This window comes from Zeus faber, assembly GCF_960531495.2.
Source record: "Zeus faber genome assembly, chromosome: 5".
Classification (NCBI taxonomy): Eukaryota; Metazoa; Chordata; class Actinopteri; order Zeiformes; family Zeidae; genus Zeus; species Zeus faber.
The window spans coordinates 16,416,948-16,444,671 of NC_137192.1; the positions used below are offsets into that span (position 1 = coordinate 16,416,948).

General features: G+C 42.7%; 1 protein-coding gene across 1 annotated transcript; it reads right to left on the minus strand.

The window, feature by feature from the left end:
- Window positions 1-27,590, minus strand: trim62.1 (tripartite motif containing 62, tandem duplicate 1; the record flags this gene model as incomplete). Its single annotated transcript, XM_080000826.1, has 5 exons — window positions 1-551; window positions 2,826-2,941; window positions 5,052-5,308; window positions 10,525-10,620; window positions 27,183-27,590. 5 exons carry the CDS (start codon window positions 27,588-27,590, stop codon window positions 1-3), a joined length of 1,428 nt encoding a protein of 475 aa, XP_079856952.1.
- Between the last annotated feature and the right edge of the window lie 134 nt (window positions 27,591-27,724).

Below are 27,724 nucleotides of genomic sequence, written 5' to 3' on the forward strand. Positions count from 1 at the left end.
TTAAAGGCGTACGGTGTTGATTCGCAGCGGCTGCACGTTCTTGCCGTTGGCGTGGCTCTGGCCGGGGCTGAAGTAGGGGAAGAGCTTGGCGGGGAACTTCTCCCTGTAGGTGTAGAGCCAGGACATGTCGTCGGCGTTGTAGAACACCAGCAGCCCCCGGGGGTGGTCCAAGTAGACCCCCACCTTGTCCAGCTTGTTCTTGACGTTGAGGCGCGTCCACGGCTCCGTGCAGGCGCTGTACTGGTTGCCGTCGTGCATCACGATGCAGTAGAAGCCGCGGCTCGGCTGGATCTGGATGCTGCCTTTGCGGCTGACCGCCTCGTTGGCCACGCCGATCATCCACTGGGTCTTCTCCGACACCATCACCTCCCAGTAGTGGACGCCCGAGCTGAACCCCTCGGCCCCCAGCACCGACACCTCCACGTCGAAGCGGCGCGGGGAGTCCTGGAGCGGCTGCGGGTGAAGGTTTCCGTAAGCTACGATGGTGCAGTCGTCCGACAGAATGAGTCTCTGGTGGGCCGTGATGGGGTCAAGGGTCAACGCTGCTGGCACTGGGAACCGTGAGAGACAGAGAGACGTTTAGTGCGGAGACAGTGGATGTACTTTAGTTACTTCTGAAGGGAAACGCAGAAAAGACCTGTGGTGTGGAAGAAAACGGTTTCATAAAATTTTTTTATTGAATTAAAACGTGAGATCCATTTCTGAGGACAGTGGTTCTGAACTGGTCTAACCTCAGAACCCACTTGAGTCCTTTGAGTTAGAATGTAAACTCCTTTAAACAGAAATGAAGTTCTGAACCATTTCATTTTTTATAAACAGTTATTAGTGCAGTAAACCACAATACTCAATAACAATAAAAAAACCCAATAAAAAACATATTATGGTCAAAATCCCAACTAAACAAAAACAATAGCTACTAATTTCCAAAATACAATTTTATCTGAACTGCAATAAAATGAGACCAAATGATAACATTGGCAAAATAACAAGTAAACTGCTGAATTGCTTTACTTCACGAACATACATATACCGTGACCCAGTTTTGGAAGAGAATCCACCAGTTAAGAACTGTGGCCACACAGAATGGTTGGAATTGCAGCGTCACTCTTATTCCTCTAGTTTTATTTTTCCATATTTTTTGCAGTTGCTGAGTTGAGAATTAATTCTGCTGAGACAGTGAGTAAATCCAGCCTGGATGTACAGTGAAATCAGACCACTAAAAAAAATATATATACATATTTCTTTAGGTGATTGGGTTTTTTAGGATGTGTGTGCTTTAAGTTTGGAGCATGGAAGTAACTGAAAGGGTTAAAAGCCAATGGACTGGCGGAATATTTATAGCATTTGCTCCTCATAACGTGGTTAAAAGGAGCTGATCACAGCTCTGCCATAGTGGGAGATGACTGATGGCTTATTACTGTGACATGCCCTGCTGCCTCTCTGGTCCAAGACTTCCAAACAAAGAGAGCCCCCGTTGTGTGTGGCGACGAGCACGTCAAACACTCTTTGGATTTTAAATGTATTATGCATAATAAATTTAGTTATTTATATATATATAAAAAAAAATCTTTCCTCCATATACATAAAACACAGTCGTCCACCCTCCAAGCCAAGTGTTCTCCAGAGGCTGACAGAGTGGTTTAATTTGAGCAATGTCACACCAAGGTATGCAAATATTGCTGAGAGCAGTAATTACAGCTATGGGAGGAGTGCAGTTATGTGGGTGAGGGAGGGAGTTTTTTCCGTGAGTTTCCAGCCCAGCCGGCTCCACACAACGCGGGGTTCAGTTCAGTTCAGCTCAGCTTGGTCCAGGCAACGGGGATTGAACCATATCGGGCCAGAACCAAAAAGAAAAAAAAATGTAATGAAAAAACCTGTTTCCACACTCTCTGGTGTCCAGAGTAGTCTGAGAATAGAGGTGGGAAAGGAATTTCACTGAACCTCCTCTATCTCTTCCACGCGAGTCAGAGGAACCTCTGGCAGCTGGCCAGCGAGCAGGACAATGTTGTTTGCAGCCGGCGACGTCGCCGGTGCGTGGGTTACAATCGATTCATTAAAGTTTCATATTGCCAGAGCCTGTTGGTGTCACACATGGAAACGCCAAGGTGCAAGCACAGGCCTGTTTCTCTCCCCGTTTCTTTTTTTACTCCTGGATGTGTGACAGCAAGCGCAGGGCATCACTAGTTATCCTCCAAAACCCATCACAGAGAGGGATGATGGGAAGAATGTCTTTGTCCTGTCTCCCTGGCAGCTACGGGTGATGGATCATAACCAATTGTTCAATTTGGCAGGCAGTCAAGGGAGGCCAAGAATCTGCCCTGCTTCCCTGCAGCCGGGAGGAGGCTAAAAATGGGAGAATTGATTGAGAGGAGTAGAAAAAAAAAATTTTTTTCCTTGGCACATTATTTCAAATAATCTCCTGAGAGAGAGAGAGAGAGAGAGGGAGAGGGAGAGAGAGAGAGAGAGAGCGAGCGCGCGCTGCAGGCGGACTGTGCAGGCAGCGCTCCCTCTACACAGAAGGGCATCTCAGCCCCCGGGGACACAGCGCCATTTCTCATCACAGCCCACAATAAGGGCTCCAAAGCATCCCAGAAATTTTAATGCAGGCCAGGATTAGTTCTCCCACCGCAGTGACTGCACATTTCATCATCCCGGTCAAATATGCTCCTACCACCGCTGAGAAACTTTTTAATAATCTCTCCCATTTCAGTGACAGCCTCCCACAAGGTCCACAATACGAGAGATTGTGTTGAACTCCTATTCTCATGTTTGTGTAGAGGCTAGTCCAATCTGCCAGTAGTGTGCATACAGTAGTGGCTACATACCTGGTGAAATATCCTGGAACAGGGACTTCCATATTGTGTACTGTAATGGCCCCATGTACTTGGACGTTGGGAAATCCTCATAAGTCAGATTGGTTTCATGGATCTTCCCCTTAATCCTGGTAAGAGGAAACAGTTGGAGGTCATTCAATAAAAGTCTCTGTGCCCAGTGTCGCTTCCTTTAAGTCACTGCATCTATTTCACATTGGCAATTTAAAAAGAAAAAAAAAAAAAAAAGGAAAAAGGCCCAGATGCCGTGGCCATATTCTGACAGCAGAATGGATTATTATCAGTGAGTGGGGAGGGGGTGAGATTACTGCATCAGCCCCCACATGAATCATTTTCTACACTCCCGCGTGAAACCGGGTGTTATGTGGGTTATGTGTTATGTTCTAACGTCGCAAATATTTTACACAGCTATGGTCGGCGGCAAATTTCCTGGACCATTTCCACAACATAATGACCCAAAGCTTGTCTAACAGCGTGTTTTTTGATTTAGTGCCGCGACACATGTAAGGACTGTTATTCGAACCCGAATATGCGTTATGAAGGGCTGCTGAGGTATTAAAGTGTTTAATTAAATACCACCTGAGCCCCCTTCACACCACCCCACCCCCACCCTCTCTGTCTCTCCCCCCCCCTGAGATTAAACATTCTGGCTGGTTTATATCTGACATAATACCATCTGCTCCAAGGATTAGCTCCTCCTGTTGCTTGATTCTCTTCCTCCAAAGTGTCAGCAGGTTCACTTGGAGAGGAAGGACTAGGCTTGTGCAGATTTGCGATCCGATCGCATATCGACGATCGAAGGGATGACCGGCGAATGTTTTTTCCCACGCCGATATTCAGGCGATTATTATATATTTTTTTAAACTAACTTACTCTCAGAACAAAGATGTTAATCGCTTGAACCTGCACCCTACTGGGCATTTAGAGATGTTTCTGGTGAGTCAGCGGGAGGAACATGCCACTCCATTATTTAACGGGGCTCAGCAGCAATGAGCCCCGTTAATCAGCACGAGTGACGAGTGAATTTTAAATCCTTAATTTGCTCTGTGGGCCATAAGAGTAGTCTGGTCTGCGGGAGAGAAGATGCTCGTTCTTGGGTGCTCAGAATCCGCGTCACCCCCACCCCAAAAAAAGACACCCTTAATCTTTGAATGCTTCTCAGATTGTACGTGCGTGCGTGTGTGTGTGTGTGCGCGCGCCTCCTCCTCTGCGCCCTCTCGGAGATAGTGTTGAATGGGAGTTGACGGGACAAAATCAATAACAAGGGCTGAGCATTCATCCACCCTCGCCCCCTACTCCCGCCGCCTCCCAGGGATCGGATATCGGTGATCTCGAGTAGCCACGATTTGGATTTGAAAATAGAAATAATCACCAAACCCTAGGAAGGACTGGACTCGTCACGGTTGCAAGGTCTTCACCACTGCACTGATCAATATCCCCCCTCAACCCTCCAGTGTCTCAACACACACACACACACTTTACGGGGGGCATGGTTCTGTAGTGTATTGAGTCACCTTACCCTGCAGAGGTGTGATAAAAGAACTGCCATGTAAGAAAATACAGTATACATTTGTGAATCGGGATTCTTTGTTTTCAATAATTCATCCATCCTAAAAAAAACCCCAACATAATATAATTTATTGATGAGTGTGACAGACAGGGGGCCCAGCGGAACCTAGCGCAGGCTCCTTCCCACGGTGGATCGGCTAATCTGTACTTTGGCCGCCGAGTTGGTCCGAGCGATTGGGGGCAAGGTTTTATATGTGTCGTGTTCCCTTTCAGTGAGGAACTTGTGGGGCAGGAGCCTGCCGGACCGAGCCGGCAGATTAATTATCGAGCGAGCCTTTTTGTTGTCTTGTCAATAAAACCCCACCTTGTCGGCACCTCACTGCCAGAAAGTCTCTGTGTCTCCCTAAACCCATACCTGTGGGTGAAGTCTCCTAAAACGAGAAATGCAGTTTGTTCCTGTACTCAGCCCCCCCCCGACTAAGTTGTACAACAGTACTGTAATATTCTGCTACAGGACTGTATCTGTTGTACTGACCATAATGTATATTACTCTATTACCTGCATTGACAGTATTAATGTACAATGATGTATTGAATTGAACTGTAGGCCTTGTATCGCTAAACTCATCTTTTCCCACCAGATGCTTGCAAACACACCACCCTCGTTATGAGTGCTGCATTAGAAATGTGTTGGGTCAGGCAGGCAGAGCACCTATCCGACGTGATGGCCACGCCCTCCAGGAAGTCGTGGCGTCCAGTCTCGTTGAGCCGCTCCTGCAGGATCTGGATGCCCTCCTTGACATCACGCAGCTGCTGACTGTAGCGCTGGATCTTGTGCTCGATGTCGGCCAGCTTACGTGCCGTGTCCATCTCCAGCTCTTCCAGCATGCTCTTCTGACGCTCACGCAGAAACCGGTGCAGGCGCTCGAAGGCGTCGCCGATGGTTGCACGCAAGCTCTTGGCTGAGGACTTAAGAAAAGAAGGAAAGTTGGGAGACAATTCTCCACTGGCGCTCCACGTAGCGCTAGTGAAGTGTGACAACAGGCTTTGTACACGGATACCACAGAGGACTTTGTCTCGTGTAAACTCCTCAGCCTGACTTGTAATTGGAAACCAGTCCGCATGTCAAGTTAATGTAAGGTGCCTGAATTGCATAATAACCATCATGTAAACATTTATTCATTGATTCAAATTCTATCATGTGTGCAGATTTTAAATGAGCTACTGTGAAAAAAACCCATTTGTATATTAATAAGGTGCAGTGTGGCATTTTTAACAAGGAAAAAATGTGAGACATATCTCAGCAGCAACACAACTGTGAAGTGTGTGAAAGGCTGGTCAGGCGGGGTTGGCCGGGGACACACCATGTTCAGTCGGGTGATTACGAGCCCGTGGATAGACAGATAAGCTGATGCTATTACAGAAGGAAGCCAAGTGAGCTCACAGAGCACTGGGTGCTGAAGAGAGAGAGGAGAGGGACGGGCGGGTGGGCTGTTGAAATTGATTTCTACTTGCAGTAGAAAATGGGGAAGCTGGACATGAGAGGGAATGAATCATCTGAGTGTTAGAGGCCTATCTCAGAGACGGAACAACAGGCCTGAGATGGGAGAGCTGTGTAATCAGGGTAAGCAAGATGAGCATCTCTCTGTATAATGGCTGAGCACGGCCTCAAAGACAATGGCTGGGAAACTTTGCTCATTTATATATGTCTATATAGAGCTGTCATGATTAGGAAAATGTAGTAGGCGATTGATTATCATGCAGGTAAAAAGGACCATATCGGTGTCAAATTGAGGATTTTTTTTATTTTGAGGATAGCTTACAAGTTTAGATTTTTATTTAGTCTCCATTGTCAAGGTTTGGAAAATTATAACAATACGGTGAGAACCCTTCCCTAAAATGATCTCCTGGTCCAGCAGACATTTATGGCACACATATCTTTGTCGAAGGTACCTAAGTTTGTTGTATTTTGCATTTTCTCTCCATTTATGGACATAGTATAAGCCTATAACAGTGTAATAATCTTTATAAATAAGAGCCATGTATTGATATTCCACATTAAACAATTGGGTAGACTAAATTGTGCCAGCTCTATATAAAAAAAAGTTTTTAAGTAAAGAAAAAAACATGCTTTCTAAATGAGTAAAATGCTTGTTATGTTCATTTTTCAGATCAAATCTTTGTGAATGTTTGATAAATAAGACTTTCCTCGGCTCAGCAGTTGTACATTACTTGCGTGCACGTCCCTTCAACGTGGGAAGAGTTGCATAAAAGGAACAATGTGCCATGACTCCAGTTTCCTGTCTCTCCTGCTCTCTGGGGTTCCAGAGGACAGATGTTCTCACCCAAGCATCAGCCTTTTCAGGACCAGCCGTCTCTCTGCAGGGCTGTGACATTAGGGTGGGCGGTGACCGAGCCCCCCACCTGGTGAGAACTGAGGGTCAGTGACATGACGGAGGCAGGAGGGGGGTGAGCCCTCATGGAGCAACTCCACTCTCTGTTCTGACTGATGTGCCCGCTGGCCCCGCAGACTATGGTGGCACGAGGAGCTGCAGCTGACAGAACGATGGGGCTGGCTGGCTTTCAAGGCAGCATGTGCTTATCGGAGAACTTCCCTTTGCTGTGAAAATGGGACACAATGTCTGCTTGTTTTGTTCTCTCCCGGGCACACCCAGAACTGGAGCACGAGGTGGCCAATGCTGAGGCAATGTTGAGCTGGAGGAGAGCCGGGCTGCTGCAATGTCATCTGTCCTGTCCTCCCTCCTTACCTCCTCCTCGCCCTCAAGTCTCAATAGGTGGAAGCACTGGACAAGACCAGACAACAAGGCTTAACATTTTAAGTTTGTGCTGATGAACTGAACTTTGCATAGTGACATTGCTGTGTTTCTAGCAAGAGGTCATATCAAGTACTTTGTATTCTAATATCTCTAAATGAATGAGAAGCAGATCGGTTTAGTCACAGCGGCATTCTTGAAAGAATGGATGTAGAGCTAATGAGATTGAGGCAGGGTTGGGATGAAAGACCTACAACCGGCCAGCCGTCAGACGGCTCAGTCAGATGGCAGGATGACAGAGAACAGGGCTGGTTCCCTCTGGTAACTGGGGGCTGGAGGGGTCCTATACTGCAGAACCCTGAAGGCACACAGGAAACTGCTGTGGCATCAGAAAGGGCTGCTAAAGGAGAAGGGAGGGATGCGCTCTGGAATGACAAATACCACTGATGGCACAATTACCCCCCTCCTTGTTCAATAACAGTCGTCTCTGCTCAATAGCTGCTACAGGGAAGAGACACCTCTCACTGGGGGTGAGAAATGTGTGTGTGTGTTTGTGTGTGTGTGTGTGTGTGTCAGCGCGCACCTATACTCACGTTGGAAAAGGTCTTATTGACTGGATGCTCATTCTACGCTGATTAAGATTAAAGAGATTAAAGACCTATTCAATAAACCAATTTCACCGTCAATCGAAAACACTTGGGAAGGTAGATAGAGAGTAGGGGTGTCACGATTCAGATTCAAAAATCACCAGCAGTTTCGTGATTCTCTGCGTATTTTTGTGGGTTATATTGTCTGACATGGATCTTGACCACCAAGAGAAAATAAATATGATCTGTAATTTGTTAAACTCAAGCCACAGGCGCCGGAGTTGAGTTGGCAACTTCCTATATCTACTTATCGCATGACGCTGACGCATATACGCTGACGCATATACGCTGACGCATGACGCCTATATCAACATCCAAGCGTTTCTTTTAAATATGGAATTGTATGAAATATTTTGTTTACTACAAATTCCACCGAAAGAAATAATATTATTCATAATGACTTGATGTGACTGGACTCAAAATTACTTATTGAGAGTGTTTTTCTTTACAAATCAAGACTCTATAGTCTACAATGGCATAGCCATCAGTGAAAAATAATACATATGTTTAAATAATCAAATCGAAACCTTAAAATCGAAAGTCAGATTGAATCGCCCCTACTAGAGATTAAGTAATTAAATGGCTGCACACATTGGAAAGGCCGGCACCGTGGTCACATGAACTGCAGGTCTTGATGACTGATTGAGCTGAATTTTGTTTTGCTAGAATCTAATCTTCCGTCCATTATGTTTAAATAATGCCTGTTTGTATACACGCTGGTTCACCTTGCAGGTCGTTGTGTCTTCACATTGTTCAAGTTGCTGACAGTAATGCATGTGAGGTTGATATACTGTATATAATGCAGGCAAAGAACAGACAGCAACACACTGAGCCAAGCAAACTGAAAAGGCTTTTCTTGATCAATACCCTTTGCTTCAAAGGCAGGTCTCAAATCAGGCAGTTTGCAATTTGAGAGATGACAGAGGAGCTTTGGGGTTCTGTGCTTCATCATTTGCTACAGCATTATGCCCCCTCTGCCAATAGTAGATGCACAGAAAGAGTCTGTATTGGTGTTGTTGTGCCCTGAGTTGTGCTCACAGTGTGCTTTCGATTGACTTGGGCGTTTATCTTTCACTGCAGGGCAATTTATTTTGCCAGGCAATGTTTAGGCTGTTGAAGGCCGTTAAGCTGCAACGTGTAGGTCCCCAGCAGTCTGCTTATATATTAATTTTATAATAATGCCCATATTTTAATAAAGCATTTCACTATTACTTTCTAGTGAGTGCCTTGGAACAACTTAAGTGTTGAATTTCAAGGTGGCTGTTGAGTATCAGAATTTTATCAAAATATATTACTGCATAAGAGGCCTGCATCCAAACTCCGAAAACAGAGACCATGTGTTTTTAGCTGTTTCGATTCTGAACAATGAATGATATGTAGAAAACAGTCCAAAACAAATTCAGGTCACGTTAGCTTAGTAGTGACATACACCGATCAGCCACAACATTAAAACCACCTGCCTAATATTGTGTTGCCCCCCCTTCACCAATACAGCTCTGACCGTCGAGGCATGGACTCCACAAGACCTCTGAAGGTGTCCTGTGGCATAGACATTAGCAGCAGATCCTTTAAGTCCTGTTAGTGTGTGAGGTGGGGCCCCCATGGATCAGGCTTGTTGTTCAAGCACATCCCACAGATGCTCCATCGGATTGAGATCTGGGGAATTTGGAGGCCAAGTCAATACCTTGAACCCTTTGTCATGTTCCTCAAACCATTCCTGAACATTTTTTACAGTGTGGCAGGGCACATTATTCTGCTGAAAGAGGCCACTGCCATCAAGGAATACCGTTGCCATGAAGGGGTGTACTTGGTCTGCAACAATGTTTAGGTAGGTGGTACGTGTCAAAGTAACATCCACATGAAGGCCGGGACCCAAGTTTTCCCAGCAGAACATTGCCCAGAGCATCACACTGTCTCCGCAGTCTTGCCTTCTTCCCATAGTGCATCTTGGTGCCATCTCTTCCCAAGTTAAACGACACACATGCACCCAGCCATCCACATGATGCAAAAGAAAACGTGGTTCATCAGACCAGGTCACTTTCTTCCATTGCTCCATGGTCCAGTTCTGACGCTCACAGTCAGTGCAGTCAGTCAGCTCAGTGTAAGCACTTTTAGCGGTGGATGCAGCACCATACACAGCAAGCTGTGATGCACTGTGTGTTCTGACACCTTTCCATCATAGCGAGCATGGATGTTTTCAGCATTTTGTGCTAAAGTAGCTCCTCTGTGGGATCAGACCAGACAGGCAAGACAACACTCCCCATACACATCAGTGAGCCTTGGGCACCCATGACCCTGTGGCCGGTTCACCAGTTGTCCTTGCTTGGACCACTTTTGGGAGGTACTAACGACAGCATACGGGGAACACTAGACAAGACCTGCCTGCCTGCTCTGACCCAGTCGTCTAGCCATCGCAATTTGGCCATTGTCAAAGTCCCTTAGTCCTGATGTCGCAAAGTCCTCACGCTTGCCCAAATTTTCCTGCTTCCAACACATTAACGTCAAGAACCGACTGTTCACTTGCTGCCTAATATATCCCAACCCTTGACAGGTGCCACTCGAACAAGATGATCAATGTTATTCACTTCACCTGTCAGTGGTTTTGATGTTGTGGCTGATCGGTGTAGTCTATATATTTCTACCTATTACAGATATGCTGCACGTGGAAAGTAGAATGCCTGTTTCCAGGAAATTCCTGCCCCCTCTCCATGTAAAAGAAGAGATCTATCCATACAGATAAGTATAAGGATTGTATGTGTGGTACCTTGGTCTCAGTGAGTTGTCTCTGCAGGAGCTGCAGGGCCTCGGTGTGGCCCTTCTCACTGTCCTGCAGTGTTGCCAGCTGGTCCCTCATCTCCCTCTGCAACACATATGACAACAGACCATCAGCAGCTGGAAGCAGAACTTAATTCTCTGGTGAAGGGACACAGTCGTCACATTTACACTTACAGCTACATTATTGTAGTTTGAGGTTTATCCTTATTTTCTACCGATCTGTAATGCTGTTAGATAAATGTGATTTTGACGTTAATTTGAGATTCGCTAGGCTACATTACGGAACAGAGTGAAGCCAAGCATCATATTGTTCCAAAGCACTTAAAAATAATAACAGTGTACCTCCATCACATGCACTGATCTATTGTTGCTCATGCACACATTTATTTCATTATTTCTTTGAAAGAAAATAAGAAAAATAGTAATAAATAAAGATCTTTCAACTCTGTTTTGATTTGAATTCTGCATGGATGAACCTGTAGCAGAGGGATGTTATACAGACACTACAGAGAATAGAAAAGTCACATGAGAATGATTCTCATACACCATGAAGCTTAGATTGTGAACAGATAATTGAGAGGGAATGAATCTGAATCAGATAATCTTGGCAAGTACAAAGAAATTATGAAGCTTAACATTTGTTCAATTTGTACAACTGCTAATTTTTTAGTAACAACATTTTAAAGTACTTACAGTATATGACAGTAATATTTGTAAAAATTATCTAAAACATTAAAGGTTCTATCATTCTTATTTGTATTTAGTATGGGACTAAATTCAGTGTAATTTTATATTTCTGCACAGATGACGTTGAGTTGACCAAAACATGTCAGCAGCCAGTAGAGTCCGTCTTTGTCAATTTAGAGAAATTTATCATTTATTTTTTTCCCCAATTATATTACATAAATAAAATTTGGTTTATTAACCTGATTTGCGAACATGCAGACAGTATGATTCAACTTGTTGCTAGGAGAGACCAACAAACTTCGAGTAGACTTCAAGGTTGTCCGCACACGGTCTCCTCCTCCTCCTCACACGGGCTCAGAGGGAGGTTCAGGTGTCTCAGATAACTGTTACTGCTAAAAGGTTTTATGGACCTATTGATCAAGGTGGGCTCTATTTAGGGCGCCGCAGGCTCAGACACAGCAGAACAAAGGTCACGTCTGGGATGAAAACAGAACGGGGGAGATGGAGGAGGTCGCTCGAAGACATGGGCTCTGAAAAATAAATTGGTCCTTGTTGCTAGACAGACATAGCCCTGGAAGAAAACAGCACTTAATAACCACCTGCACAGAAGAAGGGGGCGGCTGTCACAAATTGTGACTTGTACAAAGGTCCCTCAGGCCCCCACAGGTGCCTTCTACCAGTAGGATTCAGGATAGCAGCGACAGAGCGCATAGACCCTGCGGCAACACTTTATATGGATGGACAGACAACAATATGAGAATTGCGGTGCAACTCTGCTCCTCGGATGGAAAAGACACTCTAATTTCAGAATGATCTGGCAGCTATTAGGCAGACATGTCCAAATTGTGTCTAGATAAGATTGAGATGGATTGCAGTCAGATCTGGCATCGACATGCGTCTCCAGTGACCACTTGAGATTAAATTTTGCTTCCTCGCTCAATATGCAAATAACTGCAGCGTTGTTGGCTCTCCTTTAAGCCAACTGAAGGTGTTTGGTTCTTCTTTGGGCTTTTCTGCCATGATCAGCTGTAATTCTTTTTTTATTCTTTTTTAAACTTTTTTTTTTTGTCAATGTCCTGTACTGTATCTGCCGTGGTTGCAATATGATTCAAGATTCAAGAGGTTTATTTGTCATATACATATATATATACACAGTACGTTCATACATATATGCAGTAAAATGTCTTAACTGCAGATATTTATGAACGTATGTATCTTCAAGATGAATCATTACTGTAAATAGAAGGTAAACAGCTGCTCCAACCACGTACATCTATTGTTGTAGTTGAGCAGAGAGAACGATTGCACTCTTTTAATGCAGTAAGGAAGACATGCATTCATACAACATAACAATGTGGCTACACACATCTCTGACCAACTCCAAAAACGGTTTGGGCCATTAGATCCCTCAATGCTTCTCAGATGCATTGACACCTGTATTCATTTTGCGTCCAAATGGCACACAAGTGCAGGCAGTGGTTCAGCGTCTTGCTCAAGGACACGTGAGCTGCTAGGAGACATTGACTTTTGCAAGAAGCAAACCTCTGACCTTTCGACGACGAGGTGGACTCATTAGACCCTGAGCCGACCCTTACAGAGTTGGAGAGAGTGAGTCACGTTGGTCTGTGGTCCAGGAGAACGACACCTCCCAAAGCATCAACACCTGCCGCAGCAGAAAACCTCAAAAGTGAAACCACCGGTAAAGCAGGTCCATTAAAAATGCCATCACTCAGTGCCCAAACCAAATGGAGTCACAAAGCAGTAACTCACAAAGCCAATAACAGGAAATAACTATAGTTGCTGGTCTATTGAGATCTTGTCTCTTCGAAAAGGTACAGATTCAACAAGAGGAAAAGAAGAAACCATAACAATAATATGTTTAAAGAAGCCCATGAATAAAATTCTGTTGTTTTTGCCTTTGATAACACAAAATGTATTTCCCTATGGCTTTTGCAATACTGACATAGAAACTATGAGGAGCCTAAAACGCTGATTTATGTACAAAAATAAAAAATAAAAAGAGAAGAAAATGTAAATTATTATTATGCTAATTTATAATATTATAATTTAGATCATATAATGGCTGGATTGTACTGTTGTATGAAAAAGCTGCCTTACAATTTATTACCCCCTCCCCCCCTCAAGGATGGAAACCCGAGAAAACATTCCCTATGGCAGAAGGGGACGTGACTCTCCATGCTAATGATATAAGTGCAGCAGGATCTGCAGGCTCTACACAGCTCACCGGCAGGCTCTTGTCTGCAGCAGGTCAAAGGCCACTTCCAGCGGCTAGGAAAAACCCATTCTGAGAAATGTGCTCTCCTTCTTTGGATGCATCGCTGACAGACAAGCTTGGAGGGAGCCAACTCAGATTTTCCCGACTGTCACCGCTGTTAACAGATGAGGTACTTTTTTAAAATGTTTTTTTTAATAACAAACAAAACAAAACACAAAGCGCAGGTTACCTACCAAAATGCTTCCTGCAATAAACAGAGCATGGGAAATACATACTCTGTAAAAAGAGGATTAATTTGTGTTGCAATACAGTATATCAAATATGAAACACCCAATATTGACAACTACGTAGAACAGTTATTGAATTATATGTTTCCTTTCAAAATATTTGTTGCATTATATATATGTAGGATGGGACTTTTCAATCAAGAATTAAAAATTGTCCTTCCCTGGAGCTACACTGCCCAACACCCGACTGATGATCCGTTTTAAGTTGCCCCGGGGTGAAACGATGCCTTCGGTAGCTCACAGAGAATTTCCGTGATCACAACACAGAAAGGCTACAAATCAGCTACCACCACAAGGTCAAACAAGTGATGAAAGGGATTATTTTAAAAACAGGGAACGGATGCGTTCCTCAACACTGGTCGCACTGATGCCGAAGATATGCATGACAGTGAGCAATGCTTCATTATGTAGCATTAAAATCACAGAACGTTGGTCGAAACTTCCACCCCTATTCAAAGACTTTCTCACAGGACTGGGTGTGCATCCGGTGCGTCAGTGTTTGCTCATCTTGTGTGCGGAGGCGGCTCTCTCCCGTCCATCTCATATGGCCAACCAAATTCTGATGTGACATTTTCCCCAGGATACAATGCTGCAGGAAGCGGAGAGGTGGGGGTGGTCGTGGTGGTCATGACTGGGGGGGTTTTACAAATTTCAAACTAATTTCATTCTGACCCCGCTCCTTTTCTTGTCCCCTCTCATGCTCTCACAAACAAAACCTTAAAAACTGCTGCCTCACATTTCTGCTCAAATTCATACAGGGCTTAAAATTCCACAAACTTTCCTCACAGCGAGAAGCCTTATTAGATTCAGCAGCTCATTCAGGAGTTAAGGAGGGTTATTGGCTTCAAACTGCCAGCCCTGATAAAAAACAGGAACCGCACAGCATGAATATTGAAAAAGCCAATGTGAACAAGGGCGCACACACACACACACACACACAAACACACACACACACACACACACACACACACACACACAAATCAAGAGACTGCAAGTCTTTCCAAACGGGTTAGGATGATAAATCCACTGAGTTCAGAGGAAAACACAATTTCATATTCTTATCAATAAGGTGATGTACTTCGCCATATCAGTGCTCAAATTAACACCTATCGGTGACTTTTTACAAGGATAGATAAGTGTAACCTTCATCAAGTCTAATTCTGTCAGGTAGCATCAGAAAAGGTCCATGGCAGTCAGCAGCCAAGCTGTAAGCACACATAAGCTGCAAGGATAAGCCATTTTGTTTTGCCTTTCACTTTTGTAATTCACTACGGATGGATTCAGAAATATGCCACCCACCCTCAATCGGCACTCAACCGCACCTACAGAGTGATGACAGCAATGACCTAAGTCCAAAACTATGAGATTATATTTTACAGGAGAGACACGTACACTGCACCCATATGAAAGCTAATTAAACCACACTGCTGTATTACAGATTATTATTATAGCACAGCAAGTGGATTCTTTCCATCTTGGATGAAAAAATACATTATCTCCCACTCTACAACAGCAAGGGTATCGATGACTGCTGGCTGAAGAAGAAAATGAAATATTTATCAAATTGCAGGGGGATACAAGAGAGGGCACAGGTGTGTATCAAAGGTTCTAGTTCTGGTCAAACAGGATGACAAGTGACGCACGTATGCAAGTACACAGCTTGTGCATGGTCATGGCTTCACAGTGCCACAGCTTTGTCTCAGGAGTCGATGGCACAGAAACTTAAGGCTGGTGGGAAAGGGCCGGCATCAGACCAATGGAACGGGGAAACGGGGTGTATATATGATGTATGAATCAGGCATAATAGTGTTTTCAAGTTCTGGCACGAGTTTGAGTTGCCATGTGTGTGATGGAAGGAATGCTTCTTTGAATTACTCTTCATTGACTCAGAGAAAGGCCATTGCAGTGCATTGTCCAGTGCAGCATTAACACCCACAACACTGAGGCATTGTTTAGTACTCATATAACATTGACAGAATTGGATCGATACCATCAAGTGGTGAAATGTGTGGCATTTAAGACCACATTTCCAAGTATTTTATCTCTTGAGTGGCAGTGAGCCAAAAATGGATCTAGACGTCTGTACAGAAGAGAACAGACATGCAATGCAATAGCTTTTGTTGAAAGTCAAAAGCAAAATATTTTAATTAACTCTAGGCAAATACCATTTGTATTTAAAGCAGCGCATTACCCTTAAATTATTATCATTAGTTCAAAGAAACATTTATATTGGAGAGAACCTGTATCGAAGTTAAGATATCAGAAGTTAAGATATTTTAAATGTACCATTTAAAAACTTTAAACAATACCACAAAACATTTTAAAGTGTAGGGCACTGACATATAATTCACATTTTCATGGGTAAAATAATGCATCCTGAATAGCATGCAGTAAGATGTCTACATTTGCAGATGGATAACCTTGGGAACATTGGGTATTAAGGTTAATATTTACCAATAGCTAAAAAATAAATAAACAAACAAACAAACAAACAAATAAATAAAGGCTAAACCACAAACCTCTTCCCTCGTTCATCTGGTTATCACTATCGCTATGTTGACGCTGGGACCATAATAATAAAACATAAAAATAAAAACAAGGGGGAAAAACAGCTTATAGACACAAAAATGCTTTCTCAAGCTGCGCCTTCCATGCCACAGCCAGTCTCCCCAGTTTCCCCTGGCGTCAGCAGAGCCTGCAGGCCTCCTCATACTGATGGTTTGATGGTAACACAAGAGAAGATTTGACCCAGATCTTTAAAACATATAAATCTTTAGGTTTTATTTCAATACTACAGTTTTGGTCCGATCATTATTGGCAGTACAATAAAATAGTTGAATGTGATGCTGCTCAGTTGGATTCTTCAGCATCAGCATATTTTTATATATTTTGTAATGCATATTGATATTGTGTAAAATTAGCAATGATTGCAACAATAAATAATTTCCACCAAATTGCCAGACCTCAATCTGCCCTCAATGTTCACACATGGCAGACTTTTAATTTCTTGTTGTTTACCAGGCAGCTGGAATATTAAATACCAATGCCAAAGGGGTTGATAGGGAAAACACATAACTGTGGGGGTTGTCCTCTCTCTAAACAGATTACATTCCAAACAACAGAGCATAACAAATCTGAGCCCTTATGAATACACCTATGCCAGAACCCCCAATTCCAAACATATGACAAATCCCAGTTCAAGAAAAAGCCCAATGCAATTCATTGATAATAATCTCACTATAGAGAATATTTTGGGCTGGGTATTAAAAAAAAGGTACAAGAATGTGTACAGACAGCATAAACAGGTCCAGTACTGTATAGAAAGTAGTACAGATACTTATTTGAAAAAGAGTTAATCGATCAATCTATTTTTCTTAATCTGTTTGTTGAGATCAATTCACTGAAATACTCATACGGTTCTGAAATAAAAAACGTGAATTTAATTTGTAGAATTACATGGCACCTACATTTATAGAACACACACACACACTGCATAAGACCACAAGTTGAAAATACATATCTAAAAGGGCAACGTTCGATTTTGATGAAACACTGCTTCTATAACTATAACATAATTGGCTAGTGAGCAATAAGATGTCTCAAAACACAAAAATGTAAGGTAAAAATCATATTTATCAACCAACACCACAGGCTCAAAGAAAATAAGGATAAACATAAAGAATTCAAAACCGACCCTTTAATATTAAAAAGGGGCCATCATAGACCCCATCTGGTCTCAAAGCAACCCTTACTCTCTCCGCACACACAAAAAAAGGAAATCTAAAAGGAAACACTGGTTTAAAGAAGTGTGGGTGCGGGTGGAAGTGCTGATGGCTGCTCTAGTCGTTAAAATGCAGGCCGTGTCATGTAAATGATGAATGTCCACAGTCTGCTGCCCCACTCCGAAGAATGAGGAAGGGCACAGTGTTTGCCATGTACCCACAACAAGGAGAACCAAGGATACAACATACAGATTATGGTAGTATTAATATTTTCTTCCCCCCATCGTCATAACTTACAAATGTGTGGTTGCTAAATTGCTAATGGGAGCTTGTAGGACTGTCTTATGAGAATTATGCTGAAGAGGTAAAGAGAGCAGAGGGTGTCAGAGTTTCAGCTCAGCATAGTGGGTGGACACCAGAGCTCATCACGACTCATTCAAACAGGCAAACGGATCTCAGTACTTGATAGTATGTTCAATATTTCCGCAAAACAAGATATATATCATGGAGATTTGTCGACATTGTGCAAAACCAACCTCGACCAAGCTGTTGCAAAACTAGCCATGCCAACTTGGCCTAAAGGAGAGTGTTTTTCTGCTACTAAAGCTATCTTCAATGGGTTAGTGGTTTTACCCTGTGGCAGAGTAAATACACCCTGAATATGACCCTCAGATATGCTTGAATGTCAGGAGATTATCACCATAGCCAAATACATGGTCATGTCATCTTTTTTTTTTTTTTTCTTAAAAAAATAAAATAAATAATAATAATAAAAGCCTCTTAGGATTAGGCAAGCATCTGATAGATAGCATGTTGTTTGTTTAAGAAAAGAAAGAATTAAATAATACATGGGCAGCATAAGCACATCCTCATAGAATAACATTATGTCTTTGTATCAATCAGCACCACGGCAGGATTAACAAACATTTAATTCCCACTCTTTTAACATTGGGCCTTTGAAACAGAACTATGTTCTGCTGCTACGACTCGCCAGCATTGCTGGGTGACCAAATAAGTGCATCTGCTCCTTCTTCACTTAATCCCTTCATTAGATCCTATTGATCGTATTCTATACAAACCATTTTCACACCTAATATAGGCATAACATTTTGTTCAATATTTTTTGTTCAAATCCTACATCTGTTTTAATAAGCCAAAAGTAGAGTAGGGTTGTTGTTGCAACCTTCGAGCCAACAAATGGAGAGTGTGCACCGAGGCTTTGAACTAGGCCATGAACAACTAATAACTGCCTTTTTTAAGCATATCTAGCAAACGCAGGAATAGCAAAACAGATCAACATGTCTGAGCAGAGTTCATTATACTCCTATTACGAGTGTCCTAAGGACAAGGACTGTGTAGTGAAGAAACTCCATTTAGTGTGCATAGTTCCACCCGCCTCCCTTTCTACAAACAGCTCATTAATGAAAAAGATTCTTGTTCCCAGCAATTTTATTCCTAGTTTTGCTTGCACAATTTACTCAATACCGTTAAGAGTGCTTAAATTGCCCTAAAATAACAGATAGAAAATGACTGAGCACTTGGAGGATTGGGATTTACCTATACCTGCCTGTCATCTCTCTAAACTTTTGACTCTAATAAAAAGTCACTATGTCAACGAAAGCATTGCAAGGTAGTGGCAGGTAAAGACCTTCAAAACATAATGATCTTCAGTATTTTTCTTTTAACATTCCTGCTATGGACTACTCTGCCTGAAGTAGGTTGAGTCGTGCTGAGAGTTGAAAGACTTGAAAATGAGAAATGCCTAAATATAGCTGCAGGCAGCAATACACAGGGACGAGGGTAGTCGGCCCTTCGTTAAAGTTCAATGGACGAGTGTGCTTTGAGTGACTGCAGAAGCTCATTTGTTCTGGCCTGGTTACAGTGTAATTCTATGATTGGGCGCTGTTTGCGGCTGTGGGTGGGTCATTATTTATTTATTTATTTTTAAATTGCAATTTTTTTCTTAAACCTGTGCTGTCAGTGTACTGGGCATACAACACAGAGTACTTGTATGCTACTGCATCTCGGACAGAGTTAGTCTGCAAGTGGAGTTCAACTTCTCAACCTGCAATGCAACTCTTTAAAATAAAAATAACCTACATCTAAAATAAACAGACACTGTTGTGGCGCGACGATCGCGGGCACCCCCGTCGCTGCCGCACGCATTGTCAGTACCGTCAGAGAGGGAGACAGGTGCGCAGATTGCGCCCTGATCGCTCCCTCGACGCATCCCCCTTTCCGGGTTGCTGCCCGCTGCCTATCTCGCCTATAGGAAGAGCTGGCGCTGACTGCACCTGCTCAGCTGTCGGATAAAAAAAATTATTTGAGCGCACGGACAAAGCTCATTCACTTCCGCACACAAAGAGGATGTATGTGGACGGATGCACGCAACATTTTTATAAATAAACATTTTTTTTTTTGTGTTAATTTTCATATTCGAACTTCATTTGTTTTTAAAATTTGAATATCGAACCGTCGTTTGACAGCCTGTGTGTGTTTGTGTGTCAGAGAGAGAGAGAGAGGGTGAATGAGATAGATATAGATGGAGAGCTGAGGCTCTTATCATGGTTGTTAATGACAGTAATGTATTGACTACATACCTTGTTTTTTGTTAATTTACTATTTGTACATTTGGTGTCTAGGTTTAAAAAAAGAACAATTTCACTTCATGATTTTTTCTTGTTAAAGCACTACTTCAAAATTGTGACTTTTTCCCTTCAAAATAAAACAGAACATTGTCATTTCTGTAAATTGTAAATTTATTACCAAAACATTTATCACTAATACAGTTAAGATGGAAAAAATATGAATATGTTGTGTTGCATGTCGATATCAGTGGTGCTCCAAAATTTTGTGCTGCTGCTCCAAAAATTTTCAGTGGGGAGCACCAGTGCTACTAGTGGAAAAAGTTAGTCTGGAGCCCTGCTATGGCCTGCCAGACCAGTTCTCTGTAGCAGTAGTAGCACTCCCAAATCAAGCAGCTCTGCCTACCGATACCATGCGACGCATTCCAATTTAAATCTTCTCCAAACAAGCATGACGGATCGTCAAGTATTGCTGGTGTTCCTATGCCTGTGGGGCCTACCTAAATGTGTGGCATTGATCATAGAATAAAACACAGGAATAGAAACAGTACATGAAGGACAGGACAACCTTTACAGCAAAATTGAGGATATACAGTAGATTTGAAAGAACAATAGTAGATGTACAGCCTTCTGACTCCGCAAACCATTCAGAGTTTAAAGCAATATACAACTTACTTGGATGATTGGACTAATACTTACTGTATCTCTACATAAGACATTACACTTCCACTTGCTACAACCAGTAACTGGTTGTATTTTATTCTTGTAAATGTATTCTTCTGGTTGAAGAATACATTCCCCCTCTCCACCACAGCCTCTTCCTTGTAAATAGAATCTCATGTTTCTCAAGGTCTCTTTTTTCCCTTAGTTTATAAAAACAAATATTACTCTCGTTCTTTTAAGGAATGACCAACAAAAATAATTACAAATCAAAAATATTTAAGTAAATAATGGAAACTACTAGTAAAAATATATATATTAAAATGTAGTGAATTCAAGTCAAACTTTGGAGCGTTTGCAGCGGTCAGCCATGGTCCAGGTCGTAAACAGAAGTGTGTGCGCACCCCGATACCGTTTCTATCGTTATGTTCCTAATCAGCGGCAGAAGCTTTACGACAATATTTTATGCGACAGTGCTTTGTCTTATCTGCAGGTGTGAGCAATGTAAACAAATATTGGGGAATGTGACGCTTCGGGACATTACTCATTGGATGGATTATTACAACATTTGCCCATCTGTTACTGCGCCGCGACAACACAAGGTGAGCACGTCGGGAGCACGATTATGCTAAAGTTAGGAACCGATTAACCGAATCGAAATGCAAGTGTCTCATCGAATCCACGGTTCTTGTAAATTTTGGAAAAATAAATAAATAAATAAATAAAAAATACTTAAATCGAGTAAATTCTGTTATATCAGACAGACTTCTCTTGTAGATTAGTCATGGAAAATAAAACCCGTGCAAGCTTTCCTTTTGCAACAAGCAGCAAAAAGAGTTGTGTTTGAGTTAATTTGCCTTGACATTGCACGTCCTGCGATGTGACTATTGCGCATGTGCACATCACGATGACGATGCTGAAACCATATATCGTGCAGCCCTAGTATATTGGTTTATAGAAAATTAAAGAACATAAAGACTACAGTCAAATATGGTACAATACTTTCATATTACATATTGCCAATTATTGATACCGATCCCCAAGTTATCAACAGGCTTGGTATCCAGAATTTGTAACAAAACATTTCCAATTTGCCTAATTCCGCAGAATCTATAAGTCACCAAATTAACAATTCCTCTTATCAATATTAACCAGCTGGACGCTTCTGGAAAAGCATGTGTGAAATTGAAACAAAGCAATCAAAATTGCAGGTCTACTTTAAAAGAATGTACTTTAGAACAATTTGGCAAAATATAACTGTTGCTCAATTAAAGGGAACTACAAACATGCTCAAACATTTGTTGACATAACATGAAACTACATGAATGTAGCTCTTGTTATGCGCTGCTTTGAAACGTCATTGTCACATACTGTAAGCACAGCTACTACATGGAAGCATCTTTCCGGGTAAACATATTTTACTCTATCAATTCATACTGCACAAATTGTCTGGAGTAAGCAGGAGGCTCTAAGATTATCAACAGTCGTCACCTAAACAAGCACCCAGCCAGTCACAGCACCGTCTTGCCTTGAGCTTCCTCAGTGACAGCAGCACCAAGTGCAGCACAAGCCACCGCATCTCCCCAGATGAGGATGAAACGCCTGCACTGCTCTAATACAACATGACAGTTCTGCCTTTCCCCATGGCTCCGTTTCTGCATGAACGCAACTTATTTGTAACACCACCTTGACTGACCGCCAAGCTGGACATGCTTGTTTGTTGAAGGCGGTGGGGGGGGTTCATCTGGCACCCATTTCCCTCCAAAGGATGAGTTAACGAGGTTGATCCCTGGTATTTAACCAAGCACATACCTTTGGAATGAGAGGAGGATGAAGAAGGAATAGACAGAACAAGAGTAAACGAGAGAGGGAGAGAGATGGAGATGGGGGAGGTGGACTAAGGCAAGCCACAGGAGAGACAGCAGGGGAGGCAGCATCCGTGGGTGACCTTGAAATCGCCTGACTCATTACTGCAGCAGAGATGGCCATGCGTGCTGATGGCAGGCTGGGAGAGAACTCTGGGCTCTGGCTGTCGGAGTGAAAGACAGCCCTGCATGGAACCCACAGAGGAATACCTCAAAAGGTCGGCCTGCTCTTTCTGCTCTCCAATCTCAAAGTCGTAGTGGAGCAGATGAAGAAAAGGCTTAAATATTTTCGTGCTTTACCTCCATGGGTGGAGACTGATAAGGGGGGGTGGGGTTAACGGGCTGTAGGGATGATTTTTGTGAGGAACATCCCACTCCCGCTTCTCTCTCTGACTGCTGACAGACCTGAGTGCAAAAAAAAAAAAAAAAACCCACACAAAATCAACAGTCCAACTCTTGAGGCAGAGGTGCTTCACTTAAACTAACAGCACAGCACAGCCATCTGCTACAGCCCCCTCTGCCATCAATCTATATTCTCTAGGGCACGGTTAAACCTCCACACAAACAACCCCGGATGCATAGATAATGAGGATGAGTGTGTCCATGTCAGTCTTGGATTCTTCACCACTTGCTAATCAAGGCTAATGACTTGCAAGCCAGCCTATCTCCCTAAGATACATAGACACAAACACACACAAGCACAAGCGATGGTCTCATATAGACTCCAGTGGTGATCATTACCAGTGTGACAGCAATCACTGTGGCTCTTAGTTTGTCCCAAGTAGAAACATGTTACCAACCATGAACCAAAGTAGTCAAACCCTTCTGCTAAACTTGACAGACTGAGTGCAACACTGAAGCACGGCAGCACTGCAGGGAAAAGAAAGGTGCGGCTGTTGCGTTCAAGCCAAAGTTGTCAAGCTAAACTTATTTCACCAATTCATCAAATGGAAAGGTTAAAAAGATAAAGAGAAGTGACGGCTGAACAAGAAATTGTATGAACCCACAAATGTGTGAAATAAGTGAATGAGTTTAAATAGAGCTCAAGCATAACTAATGTATTTTCTAACATTTTGTCTATTGAAAGAAAAATTGCCATTTATCCGAAATGCTTCAACAGCAGAGCTGATTTTGTTGCTCATTAATAATAGTTAAAATACATTTAATCTATATAGGGGTTTTCCTAATACTCAAGGCCACTCACCATGACACTTTACAAAAATACTAGTATACTTACAATAATTTATATAAATTATTGAGAGATGTTGGGCCAATGATGTTTAATGCAGATATGTCACAGTTCAGTTTGAGAAAGTTAGTTTACCACCAGGATTTTATTGAGATGGGAAAGGGAGTTGGGAAAAAATTGGTGGAGATAGAACTGAAAACTGTCATCACTGAAAACACTTTTTTTTTTTTCTCTTGAAGAAGCGATGATTCACGGTGTTTTTCCACTTTTATTATCGGTCTTCACCGTGTCCAACTGTCCGTGTTTATAGACTACTCTTGGAGAGAATTGTCTCATCGGCATATGTCTGCCAGATGTGTCCTTGTCACCACACAGAAGTCCTGGATGAGTTTATGCATGGCGGATTTGAATGCACAAGCATGCACAGTATAGAGCAAAATGATGCAAATCAGCAGGAGGCAAAGCCCTGCTCGCAGGGCCAGGGGTCAGGAGAGCACCATGCCAAGCTAAGGAGATTACCAATGCCACAGACTGACCAAAGCATGTGCTCTTCAACGGATGGCCAAACACGCTGTGGTGCTGCAGCTGCCTTATACTAAGTATGTGTTGACAGAGGTTACTACAGCAGAACCACGTTCATCTGAACTGCTGTGGAAAGACGAAAATGTGCGTATCGAATCATTTGAGTGCTGAAATCAATCACAATTTCAAAAATGTTGTGGAATTTGTGTCTCATGGAAGCATTGCATGTATGAACAAGGCAAATCAAAATACTAGGTCAGTAGAATGTATTTTATATGGCACCAAAATACATTATGCATTTCTTTTCCCAGTAATCTGTCCATTAGACTGTTTGGTTCAGTGCTCCGAGCTACGGGCTCTCCTGTTGATGTAGATAAAGGCTCTGTAATTGATGTGGAAACCTGATATTTGAGTCATCCTTTAAGAGGTTGATTATTAAAAACAGTGATTGTCAACGCTTTGTTCTCCAAGATGGGTAAACAAGAACATCAAAAGGGACAGAGGGTGTGTCATCAAACTCTGAGGGGTAATGGGGTGAGAGTATGAAACAAAATGATTTAGTCAGTGCTGAACCAGTTCAAAAGAAATCAATAAATATCAGACAGAGGCACGATTGTGTTCCTGAGAAAAATCCCGTTTTTACATGAGAAAACGGAGTCAGAGTACAGAGGATCCGCAACACTAAGGGAATCTCCGACGGATTCCGGTTTACGTCATTTGTGTTTTCTTCTGGGCAGGGTGAGACGTTGCATAAGAAACTACCCTACTCAGATTACTTGTAGAACTTAAAATGCAAGAGTGTCAAGCTCATCGCAGGACATGGTTGTTTGAGATGGGTTCTCTGTGTACTCTTCCTCCCTTTCTGTGCTGGGGGTCTGGGATGCCTCCAAAACTCCTGTCTGACAAGAAAATGGCAGATCACTGCCTTGAAAAGAGCTCAGAGTGGAAGAGGCTGTACAAAAAGAGCGCCACATCTTGTATGGACCTAATTACTTCTGCACTGAGATTATACAGTTTTGACCTTTCTCATGTTTCCAGCGCTAAGTCTGGCTAATTTTATGGTCACAGTGCTGCGATTAATCAGAATGAAGTATTCTGTGCCACTGCTTAGGAATATACAGCAAGGGCAGTGCTCTTTGTACGAATTACTGACTTCTCCCTGACCAATGCCCTTTTCATTAATGGGCATTTAGTTTAAAATTACAGTATTTTCCTTTTAATTCAATTGTCTTATAAAAATACACACAAAATACATACAAATTCCAAGTCACGTTTTAAGCCTTCAGCTACATCACTTGAACACCAGTTGATATCATCAGTAGTTTTGTCAGGTCACATTTCACTTAGTTGGGATACACAGACAATCCAGTTTCTGCCCAAAACTGCATGTAAAGAGTACTTTGACAGGGTGGTGATTAAGGTTGACCAGGGTAAGGGGCTGCAATTTGTTTCCCAAAAGGGCATAATTTCAAAACAATGTAAGATGATAATGTCGAATGAACAGTCAATGTCTAACTCAGCCAAATCACCAATTAAGTAACGTGGGTTTTTTTTTAAAGTGAATTTACCTACAAAACTTATTTGTTTAATACTAATAACGATGCTTCAGCAAAATAAGTATGCATAGTATTTTATTTTTATTTTTTTATTTTTTTTTGTATTGTTTTATTGCAACACAGGGTTTAAAGCCCTTTACAAAGTCAGACCGTTGGAGTCAACACGCCAAAGTGTTAAACACCAGCACATTGGTCTGTTCCTTATCAGTACTGTATCTCCACCCTGCTGCCTGCCAAGAGAACCGACGACTAAGTGTTTTTGTGTTTAACACCATTACAAGATCTGGACAATATCCTTGTGATTGGGATAGGCAGACACAAGAGTATAACATGAAAAAATGGGACTGGTTTGTTGTACTACGCAGGCTGGAAGAAAAAAAGAACAGGATTAGTGGCTTTGTTTGACAGTTAAGGGATTTTGGATGTGTGGCGATGGAATTACCTAAATGCTGAGGAGAAGACAAACTGAATTATTCAAATATATATGAAAATGCCTCTAAAATACAAATGTTTTCATGCTAAAAATGTGTATGGAATATATTGCGTGGCAATACATTTCACACACACGCACGCACGCGCACACACACACACACACACACACACACACACACACACACACACACACACACACACACACACACACACACACACACACACACACACACACACACACAGACACACACACACACACACACACACACACACACGATAAATAAAGGCTTAGGCCAAGAATTTCTGGAAGCTTAATAATGATAAAATAGGCAAAACAACATAAGCAGAAATTATTCCTAGAAGACTCACTCGTGAGTGGGCTGATAAACAGTGTGGGTTGAGGTCAATACATAGACAAACTGAAAACGAGGAAAAATACTTTCCTGCATGAGTCTTAATGAATGCCACACTCAAATTTCAACCCAAATATGCTTTCCCCTTGAAGCCTTGTCCACAATGAAATAATGTGAAGATCAGTGCAGCCTTGTGTAAATCTTAGGAACTATCAAGTGCAACACTGACAGTCATGGACCATGTTCACCCCAACAGGCAGTGGTTCACAGTTAAGCCGGGACAAAAGGTGTGTCAACCATCATTGCCTGATAACCACAGAAGTGGGTGGGAAAAATGATTGACTAAGACGATCCCTTACTAATACTGTTGAGGTGCCATTGAGCAAGGCACTTAATTACCAACTTCACCGGTGAAAGGTACCATGTAAACGTAAAGAAGGCTGCATCTGGAACACTTGCAGCTTTAGGCGACTTGAGAAAAGTTTATCGAGGATTAAAATAAAAAAAGAAATATTCTTGAAAATCATATGTCTGGGTTGTTCCTTAAACTGACCTGTATCTCCTCGAAGGCCTCGTCGATGGTGGTCACCTGGTGCTGCTCGTGCAACGCTGGTTCATCACAGAAAAAGCACACTAGGCTCTTGTCACTGAGGCAGAAGAGCTTGACCTTCTCGTGGTCCTTGCAGGGGTACGAGCTTCTTTGCGCGTTGAGGATGGCGTCCAGCGGGAAGGCGGAGTAGCGCTCCACAATGTTGGACAGCTTCAGACTCGGGGAGAGGAGGGGGTCGGCGAAGGTCCTCCGGCACTCCGGACAGTCCCGTGTCCCGCGCGGCTCCTGTCTGCTCCAGTGCTCGGTGATGCACTTTCGGCAGAAGTAGTGCTCACAGCCAAAACTGACGGGGTCCTGGTAGATGCTCAGGCAGATGGAACAGAGGAGCTCGTCCTTCAGACAGCAAGCCATTTGCAAACACGGAGAGTAGGTTGCATCTAATGTTCCGGTATACAATAGAATATAATATAATATACTTGGTGTCACCGTTTGGTTCCGTTCTCAGTCGGTTTGTGAACTGCTGCGGAATCTCGGGATCATTCTGT